This window comes from Garra rufa, unplaced genomic scaffold (genome assembly GCF_049309525.1).
Source record: "Garra rufa unplaced genomic scaffold, GarRuf1.0 hap1_unplaced_089, whole genome shotgun sequence".
NCBI lineage: Eukaryota > Metazoa > Chordata > Actinopteri > Cypriniformes > Cyprinidae > Garra > Garra rufa.
Window position 1 is genome coordinate 37,772 of NW_027394364.1, and position 10,868 is coordinate 48,639.

The window sequence follows — 10,868 nt, forward strand, 5'->3', positions numbered from 1 at the left end:
AGTCAGAATAATGAGTTTATATCATGCAATTATGACAATAAAGGAGAGGCGGTATTAACATCAAGTGACATGGCATCTGACGCACGGAAACCACTGGCACATGCCACTGCTCAGTGGCACATCGAGTGACACTTCCGGTTTTCAGTGACATGTGTCACCGCAGAGTGGCAAGTGCCAGTGACACTTGTGACGTGCCGATGGATTATGTCAGTGTCACTGTCACTCGAGTGACACTTCCGGTTTTTACTGACATGTGTCACCGCAGAGTGGCATGTGCCAGTGACACTTGTGACATGTGCCAAACTGCCGATGCATTATGTCAGTGTCATTGTCACGGAACATGCCACTGCTGTGGCACACTGGCACCGCGAGTGACACTGTCGCTGTCAGCTGGAGTTTAACGTAGACCGTGTAACACACGCATTTAACGGCCGAACTTATATTTATGACATTTCTATCAAACATTGGGTTAATTACATTAATTATTTCGTACAACACCCATTACGCTTTTTCATGTTTTCAATATTTGTGTTGTGTATTTACATATGTACTTAGGTTTATTTTACGTTTTGTTTTATATAGCCAACTTTTTTTCTTTTTGCAATCTATTTAAATACATATTCTAAATACATTTTTTGACAGGATTTCACATTTTCCCCTTCTTTGCATAGAATGTACAGTTCCGCTGTGTCATTTCGAATTATAAAAGACAGATAGGTGACCATAATTGTAATGTTAAATTTGTACCAACCTGCAGAAGGTATGTGCTGCTATCACTAATTGACACTTACCAGGCATTTCAGATAATTGTGCATGAAAATTTATTTCAAAAACCATTATAAAGTGACACCTACCATTCAGAAAGGCTTTATGACAACTGGCACCAACCATTCAGAAGTGTACTGGAACTTGACATTGGCTCTTCACAATGCAGAGTAATGTGGGTCTGTAGATACTGTATTAAACTGTATCTCTAGTATAATGTGGCTACAGAAAGTCAAATAATTTAACAAAACATTCAGGCATCTCCACAACAAATTACTTTTCACATTGTTAGTAAATAGTTTAATTTATTTTTGCATAAGTCTATAAATTATTCTTTTTAAATATTAAAGCCATGTTTGGGAACCTCTTATGACATTATTAAATGATATCTATATTTTAGTTGAATTAGTAGTTGTTATTGTAAACTAACCCCCAATGTCAGTCAATGGTAGCATATAGAATGTACTGTTTATACCTTTTTCAGCAAGCCCAGACAGAAAAGACATTCAACAAGCGTGTTAGTTAAAGCAATGGCAATTTTCTTTAATCGGTAGCTGGTTTTGCAAAGCTCAATTCAGTGAAACTTAACCATGCCAGAGGCCATTAAAACTTCAGCCGCATAGCGGCAAATATTTTCCAGTCTTTGTAGAACAAGTATAGTCACCTTAAAAAAAAGAAAAGAAAAGATGTTACCACCAAACATTCAATAACAACAACCAACATTAATCACAATTACCACCAACCTCTGGAAGCATGACATCAAAGATGTAGTTTAGGTTTTCAAAATCTTCATCTGCATCCACCGCTCTCTTTATTTTGTCAGCAAGTTTGATTAAATATTAAACATGAGAATATTAAATAATTTAGGATAAGGAATCGGTCTGGTGGTAATATAACTCAAAATATACAGCAAGTAAAATGTGAAACTTTCGCTTCTTACATCACTTTGACTGAAATGGCACTGTTGTGGCTTTAAGTGCTGCTTGAATTTCATTGATGTCTCAGGATGCTTCCACATGTAAAATCGGCAGGATTTGAGAGCCTCACTGTGAAAAGCTTTATGTAAAGCCTGTGGGAATAAAAGTCTGTTAAAAATGTTTTTTTTTTAAAGACTTCTCTTCTGCTCACCAAGCATGCATTTATTTAATCCAGAGTACAGCAAAAACAGTAAAATTGTAAAATATATATACTATTTAATATAACTGCTTTCTATTTAAATTTATTTAAAAATGTTATTCATGTGATCAAAGTTCCATTTTCAGCATCATTACTCCAGTCACATGATCCTTAAGAAATCATTCTAATGTGCTGATTTGCTGCTCAAAAACATTTATTATTATTATCATCAATATTTAAAACAGTTGAGTAAATTTTTTCAGAATTATTTGAATAGAAAGATCAGAAGATCAGCATTTATCTGAAATAAAAAGCTTTTGTAACATTATACGCTACACCAAAATTACAGAAACTTTATTTAGCAAGAATGCTTTAAATTGATGAAAAGTGATGATAAAGACATTTATAATGTTACAAATGATTTCTATTTTAGAACTTTCTATTCATCAAAGAAACCTAAAAAAAAAGTCTACTCGGCTGTTTTCAACATAATAATAATAATAATAATAATAATAATAATAATAATAATAATAATAATAACAACAACAATAACAATAACAACTATAAATGTTTTTTTAGTAGGAAATCATAATATTAGAATGATTTCTGAAGGATCGTGTGACTGGAGTAATGATGCTAAACATTCAGCTTTGAAATCACAGGAATAAAATACATTTTTTAAATATATTCAAATAGAAAACAGTTATTTTAAAGAGAACAAATATTTCAAAATGTAGTTGTTTTTGCTGCACTTTGGATCAAATAAATGCAGGCTTGATAAACAGAAGAGACTTCTTTAAAAAAAAAAAAAACATTAAAAATATAACGTGTTTGTGTGTGTGTTCAAAAATGTTTATGATTTGATACTCACTTGTATGTCCTCATCTGAGATTATGTTCTCAATTCCAAGTCTCAAAGCCTTCTGAGTGCTACAAACAAACAATTATGTAAATTTGATCAAAATCAGGTTATGACATGGCAAAGAACAAAAAAAAACACGGTATAGAACAAAGACTACAGAATACCCAAGACTTGTCACTCCTGAAGTTTTGAATGGGGAAAAATGCAAAGCTCAGTATGGCCAATCTGAATAAAAGAGCCAATAGCTAATCATCATCACATCACTGCAGCTGCTGTTAGAATTCTCAGTTGCTGTAGAAACAGTTAACAATCTGAGATGCACACTTAGGGCTGTGCATGTGCACTGGCTGATCGAGCTTGAAAAACAAGCTTTTTTAATGGTATTTGAGCAAAAGAAACCACATTTATGAGACGATTTAAATTACTTGCTCTAAAGGGACTTTGGTATAGAATAGTTGCTAATCATCTTAAGAGAAAATGACAATGAGCCAGGTGCACCACAAAAGGTTTTTTCCAGCATGGTATTTAGGTGAAAATAAAAATAAAATGTAATCCTGGGATAAACCATGATCCAACTCCATGTTTTTTAATAATGGAACAATCTTTTTTTGTATGAAAGAAATAATCTTTCCAACTTAAACTTACCTATCAAAGGCGTATGGCTGTGTCAAATCACATCCACATCCACATTTAAAAGTTCCTTTTTTGGCCTCAGCTTCTTTCACTCCAGCACAATCTGTGTGTAGCCAGCCCAAACACAAGTCACACTGTACCCACAGGATCTTTACAACACTGGGGTACAATGGCCTGGTAATGTAAATTAGATACACATTGAATAATACATGTATTAACTAAGATTATATTAACAAAAAAAACAAAAAAAAGGCAAGAAGGCCTACCCTTCGCCCACTTTTTGGAAACAGCACACACGCAAGTCACCAGCCATGCATTGCATTGGTTTTTCTGGGTTTTTCATTGAGTCCTATAGTGAAAAACAATATTGTTAGTAATGTTCTGTTCCTGTCAATTAGTAGTCTCAAACATTCAAAAAAGCAATCTTTACAAATAGGACAACTAACCTCTACAACAACATCTTTTACTAAGACTGTTGCATGGTATTCTCGTAGATATTGTGTTTGTGACAGACCAATGCTCTCTTTGGTCAGAGTGTACCCCTTCAGCTCCATCTCTGCCATCTGTTTAAGGTGAACAAAAATGAAAGATAACATGTTAGTGGTGTATTAATCAGTGTGTCTTTAACTGTGCCACTCAACTGATGAAATAAAAACAATTTTGTAAAAAGAGAGCTTACAGTACAAATTTATTACAAGCATAAAACATCATATTTATTACATTCTTACAGTGCATACAAACACTCCACAGTTGTTTACATCCATCTGGCTCTGAAGCCACTGTGGTGGATAAGAGATTGTCCAATCAGCAAGATTCCATGTGTTACTGAAGGCATGACTGGTGAAAAAAATGATGCATAGAGACAGACAAAAACATTAGGAAATGAACAGAATTAGGCAATGCAGATCTGAATGAAATAAAATGCATTCTAATAGACTGCTCATTTATATTGAATATCAATTAAAATTACCCTACCTTTATATTAATGTGAAATATACTGTACACTATGTAATAGACTAGTCAAAGATAAATAATAGAAGTCACAGATGGTTACAGTATCACATAACAGTACACAAAAATACTTTTAATACTTTTAATTTAATATACATTGGCTGTATGGTCAATGTGCTTTATATATATGGCTATTTATGCTGAAGCACAGAAACTTTAAAAAGAAGGAGGCCAAACATATTACCAAAGTATTTCCATATGTTGTTTTGGTATGTCTTTGTAAAGCCCCATGGAATCAAACACCCGGAGCTCATGACTTTGACCACATAACACCTATAAAAATATGAAAAAGGAAAAATAAATATACTTAAAATACACAGAAAATAGTTCATGTTAAAAGCTATTCGTAGGATCTCAATATTTCAACTAACCCACATAATGAAGTGGTCCCCGATCTCAGGGTTCTCTTTGCGACTGACACATCGAGGAAAAACTACAGTGTCACTGGTTTTAAGGTTCTTTTCAAAATAAAAAAATACATTCAGTAAAATTATTAACATTAATTATAAAACAGTCAATAAATTCATACATATATACACGTGCAAGAAATGTATACCTTCAAGCATGATAAATTTCGAGGGGATATTTTTTTTTTGAGTGATCCAGTCTCTCCACCAGCAAATAAATATAAATGTCGGGAGCATCACGACCTTTCAGAAAGTTATAAATAATGCAATAAGTAATTCTTTTTAAATATCTAAAAAGATCTAGTATATATACTCACATTGGGTGTTGTAGATGCAAGCTGTGCTACTCTAGTATTAACAGCCTATTACAGATAAAAATGTGTTAATATGTTTTTTCTTACACACACACATTAACATACAAATAAGTACCGTACATACATCATCAGTCAGCCATGGTTGGTTAGGTAGGATGTCTTCTGATTCAAGTGAAATAGACTGTGCTGGATAGATTGTCTGTAGGTCCTTAACTGTTATTATACAGTTGTCAATTTGCACAAGGACAGACATATCATTTTGCACAGTGGAGTACAATTGTCACAAGGAGGGTCAGAGACGTGCGGATCCATTTGCAGCATTTATTTCAAACACAACAAACACAAAGGGGCAAGCAGAAATCGTGGTCAAAAACAGGCAGAAAGGTCAGGGCTGGCAGCAAGAATCAAACACGGGAGGGAGTCCAGGAATCAAAACACAGGGAAAACAAACTCGGGAAGAAACGCTCAGAAATACAGACCATAGGGAACAATAAGACTTCGCCGAGTGGCTGTGTGTGGGAGAAGCTTAAATGCAGTCAGTGTGATGAGGTGCAGCTGTGAGCGGTAATCAGTAAAGTGAGAGCAGGTGAATGCAGTGATTAGTGCAGTGGCTTGTGGGAAATGAAGTCCATGAAGTGTGGTGCAAGAGTACATGATGACAGGATAGACCAGATACGTGACAGAGCCCCTCCCCAAGGAGCGGCTTCCAGACGCTCTAACCACCTAATACAACCTGGAGGGTGGTGGAGCGGAGGCGGAACAGGGGGAGGGATGGAGGGCCAGGTCCATGTAGGGGTACTGGAACCACGAACTGAGGCGGAGCCGACGGAGGGAGAAGCCATGGTGGAGGAAGGGTTGGCTCCTGCCTGGGGCCGACCGACGGAGGTGGAGCCGGTGGAGCCCGAGGCGAAACTGGAGAGTCGATGGTCCTGGGTGACACAGAGGATCCGGAGGACCAAGGCGGAACCCAAGGCTCTGGCGACCCCGGCGGAGATGGAGGTCCGGAGGCACGCAGCGGAGCCGGAGTGACAGAGGATCGAGGCTGTGCCCACTGGAGGGAGGAGGTCCACAGAGCCGGCAGGACGGAGTGACGAGGCGCAGCCGGAGGAGTAGAGTCCAGAGGCGAAGGTGGGGCGACGACTGACAACGGAGACGAGGGAGCACAGAGCCGGGGTGGAGCCGCAGGGTCGGAGGGCCGAGGTGGAGTCCGGGACTCTGAGACTGGAGGTGATGGTGAGGGATCCTTCAGTCTGGACATCGATGGAGACTGGCAATCCCACTGCGAGTCCTCTGCACCGAAGGTGGGATGTGGGTGAGCAGAGGGACTGTCAGGAGACAGAGGTGGCGGGACTGGAGCAGCAGGGAGGGCGGGTGGGAACCCACACAGTCCATACATGGCCTCCGTGACCAGAACCGGGCAGACAGGAATTTCAGGACGACTGGATGGAACCAGCGGAGGCTCTGGAAGGCTGGGCGGAACCAGCGGAGGCTCTGGAAGGCTGGGCGGAACCAGCGGAAGCTCTGGAAGGCCGGGCAGGACCAGCAGAGACTCTGGAAGGCCGGGCGGGACCAGCGGAGACTCTGGAAGGCCGGGCGGGACCAGCGGAGACTCTGGAAGGCCGGGCGGAACCAGCGGGCGGAACCAGCGGAGACTCTGGAAGGCCGGGCGGAACCAGCGGAGGCTCTGGAAGGCCGGACGGAACCAGCAGAGACTCTGGAAGGCCGGACGGAACCAGCGGAGACTCTGGAAGGCCGGACGGAACCAGCGGAGACTCTGGAAGGCCGGGCTGAACCAGCGGAGACTCTGGAAGGCCGGGCTGAAACAGCGGAGGCTCTGGAAGACTGGGCTGAGACAGCGGAGGCTCTGGAAGGCCGGGCGGGACCAGCGGAGGCTCTGGAAGGCCGGGCGGGACCAGCGGAGGCTCTGGAAGGCCGGGCGGGACCAGCGGAGGCTCTGGAAGGCTGGTTGGGAGACCAGCTGCTCGAGCCGACAGCAGCGGTGGGTCCTCCACGCTAGACATTAATCTTTGATAAGTCTTGGGTGCAAATTTGGGCGTGGCGGCAGCCACCTTGGGTGCAGATTCTGGCGTGGCAGCCATGTTGTGAACAGGCTCTGGAAGGGCAGACATCTTGTGCTGTGGCTCCTCTAAAACACCCACAGTTAACGGTGAGCCACATAGCAACAGCGCATACTGCATACAGTCCTGTAGCGAGCAGTTAAATTCCCCTCCAGGCAGCATAGATTTAGCAGGTTCATTAAGTCCATAACGAAATAGGCCCCTAAGCCACGCTTCATCGTAAAATGGTAGTTCCTTGGACAACTCACAAAACTGGTGAACATATTCATCAATGGGTAGATCTCCCTGTCGCAGATTAAGTAGCTGGTTGACTGGGTCCATGTTTGCGCTGGTGGTGGGATAAGGCTGCTGGATCCTGGTGCGGCGAAGTCTTCTGTCACAAGGAGGGTCAGAGACGTGCGGATCCATTTGCAGCATTTATTTCAAACACAACAAACACAAAGGGGCAAGCAGAAATCGTGTTCAAAAACAGGCAGAAAGGTCAGGGCTGGCAGCAAGAATCAAACACGGGAGGGAGTCCAGGAATCAAAACACAGGGAAAACAAACTCGGGAAGAAACGCTCGGAAATACAGACCATAGGGAACAATAAGACTTCACCGAGTGGCTGTGTGTGGGAGAAGCTTAAATGCAGTCAGTGTGATGAGGTGCAGCTGTGAGCGGTAATCAGTAAAGTGAGAGCAGGTGAATGCAGTGATTAGTGCAGTGGCTTGTGGGAAATGAAGTCCATGAAGTGTGGTGCAAGAGTACATGATGACAGGATAGACCAGATACGTGACAACAATTCAGTAAGCTTAGCCTACAAGCAAATAATAACATGTATAATGATAATACAATTATTATTACAATTTGAAACTAAAAATATATTTGTGCTAAAACAAAAGTCAATACTTGCAACAAACCTTGTTTTCCTTCAAGATGGGGAAAAGTGATGTGCTAAAGCGTTGTCCTTCCTCTGAGATTAATTCTTTCTTTTTTCCTTTGATACACTCAGGATTCTGCAATGTTGAGTGAGTGCCTCTATCTGTAACAATACACACCGATTACATTAGAATTTACACAACTTAAAGGTCCCATATCGTCAAAATCCAAATTTCCTGGCTTTTTTCATGATAACTAAGGTCTAGGGGCTATCTAACTACCATATGAGTTTCAAAACAGTCAATCCACAGTAAACTGCACACAGCCTGCTTAAAGTAGCTGTTCATTTTCACGAGCAGCTGTGACTTCCGTAACGATGTGACGTCCGATCGACTCAAGTCACCGCCTTCAGTCACAAACCAACGTCCCACCCTCCTTTTGTCAAACCCCCAGACAACAACGCATCCATTCCATTGAGCAACAACAACAGGAAAACAAGTTGAGAAAACCCTGTTCAGTCGATAGATGTCAAGCTACGATCATTACACAGGCTTCAGAACAACGTTAATATAAGAGACCAGCGGCACGTCAACTTCAGCCTCTTTCACACAGCGATTCCGGTAAATACACGGATAATGTGTCCCACGATTTGTTCCGGAATTGTTTAATTTGGTTCATTCACAGTTGTTTTCCGGAATCTGTGCATGCTTTACACACAAACCATAAAGACATGTGACGTTTGGATGTGAGATGTAATGCGACGCGTACGTTTCACTAAACTGAAACTAACCTGAACAAACTGTGCTTCAGCGCTGATAGTGAGGAGCTGGCTCTGCCTGATGATCGCTGCTTCATTCCACTTTGCATGTAATGTTATTTTTCGTTGTGAAGAGTCGCTTGATAACGTGCATCATTACTACAACAATGCCTTTAGGTTCTGGCTTTGGTTCACACAGTTCCCGTAATTTTCCAGAATCAGCGCGCATTGTGAAAGGGGCTTTATTAAAGCAACAGTTATGTAGCCTACTGCATTCGGTGTTTGTAAAAGAAAAAACATTAATGATCATTCTAAAATATCCTGTTGAGTATCAGCTCTCTCTATTGCTCTGAGCTCGCTTACGCTTACAGCATACATGACCGTAGTTACCTGTGATTGGCCTGGTTGTGCGTCACTCAGAAAACAACAGGCCAATCAGAAGAGAGGCTCATGAATATTAATTAGATGGGCCAAAATCGACCTGTTTTTGACAGAGCTCCTAAAAAAGGAGCTGTAAAAATATATTGAGATGGATTTTGGCACTTATACCGCAAATATATATTCTTAAGGACATCAACAAATAAAATAAACCTCCAGAAATGTGTACGATATGGGACCTTTAAAAGCTTAAATGCACAATTTAAAATAAGATTTCTATTAGTCTCACATGCAGTGAAGAGGCACAGTCTTCCATCTGGACCAACTTCAGCTGATCCTTGCGTCTGTCTTACCATTTTGTCCATAAATGATCTGTTAATTTGTGTGTTGTGTAAATGGAACACCAAACGAAGTGCAAACATGAAATGGACATCTTTAAGCTGACACAGGAAATATCGAGAATTGGCGAGTTCTCGATTAAGTTGTTCTGCCATGGAAGAGTTGATGAGTCCAGTAAGTTCTGGGACAAGGTCAAGGCTTCTCAGTTTCTCTTTTTCCTGTTTTTGATTACGCTGATGAAAGCGGTCATACAAAGAAAATCTATCTGAGGTTCCAGTGATGGGGTGAGGTTTGTCTAGTGATTCTGTGGCACCATCATTTTCACTGTGGACACGTCCACCTTCCTTCATGGTTTTTACCCATTGTAAATTCACGACAAGCTCCTTGGCTGAGGCCTTGGCCACATTTTCAGCAGTGGCTTCACAGAGTCGGCCATCAAAAGGTCTGAAAAATGCCTGCCGAGTTCTGTTATTTGCATGTCTTGCAACACGCCCAGCCACATCTGAAATATATGGTTGGTGGAGTTTTTAAACTCAGAAGCGCATCGACGTGGTCCCTTGCTGACTCTTGCCACCAAAGAGGGAAACAACAATACACGACAGCATGTGGGCAGCCAACATGAAGAACGCCACCTAAAAAATAATTGACAAAAGCTAATACATTTCTCCTTCAATGTACAACATACAAAATTGCATAGTTGCCATACTTCCAGTTTTTTGTAGTTTAATGAACATTTTAGGGTAAACGTCTTTGTAAAGAAGTAGCTCCTCCAAGCGATTAATTATGTCAGAGGCAGAGCCAGCAGCAGATACTCCAAGCTGTGCACATGCTGCCAGCAGCTCGTTTTTGGACGGCTTGAAGAAGAAATGTAAAACTTATTTTTTACTTCAAAATAACATGTTTAAAAGAAATAAATATGGTGGAAAAATACCTTTTTTGATTCAATCAGTTTTAGTACTGTGTCTTCAACAGCATGTGAATGTACAGGAGGGGACTTGTCACTTAGACGGTCTGAAAACCCTTTGAGGATCTCTGCTTTTGGAACAACTGTTCCAGCTCTGCAGGATGATCCAAGCCAGGGGGCAAAAGATGAATAGGATAGGTCACTGGAGAAAGGGTTTCTCTCCTTTGTTTCTATGATATAGGGAGAAGGGCCACATTATTTATCTTGTCATTTCTGTAGTATTTTAATGACAATTCATTTGATCATAACATACACCATAAATCAATGTTTGTTCGTGTGTTTTTTTTTTTACCATAACAGAAACCAACACAAATTAGCTCCTTTTCTAATGAAGACCATCTCTCATCGACATTGACACTGAGGTCACTTTGTTCAACATTCTCAGT

At 40.9% G+C, this 10,868-nt stretch overlaps 1 protein-coding gene across 1 annotated transcript; it reads right to left on the reverse strand.

Moving 5' to 3' along the window:
• Positions 1-1,262: 1,262 nt before the first annotated feature.
• On the reverse strand, positions 1,263-9,868 carry LOC141316472 (uncharacterized). Its single transcript, XM_073832775.1, has 11 exons — positions 9,469-9,868; positions 8,086-8,207; positions 4,758-4,844; positions 4,571-4,659; positions 4,104-4,212; positions 3,822-3,938; positions 3,642-3,724; positions 3,388-3,549; positions 2,753-2,810; positions 1,509-1,834; positions 1,263-1,429 (listed from the first exon to the last, which is right to left on the reverse strand). Exons 1-10 carry the CDS (start codon positions 9,866-9,868, stop codon positions 1,598-1,600), a joined length of 1,464 nt encoding a protein of 487 aa, XP_073688876.1. The 3' UTR covers positions 1,263-1,429; positions 1,509-1,597.
• Between the last annotated feature and the right edge of the window lie 1,000 nt (positions 9,869-10,868).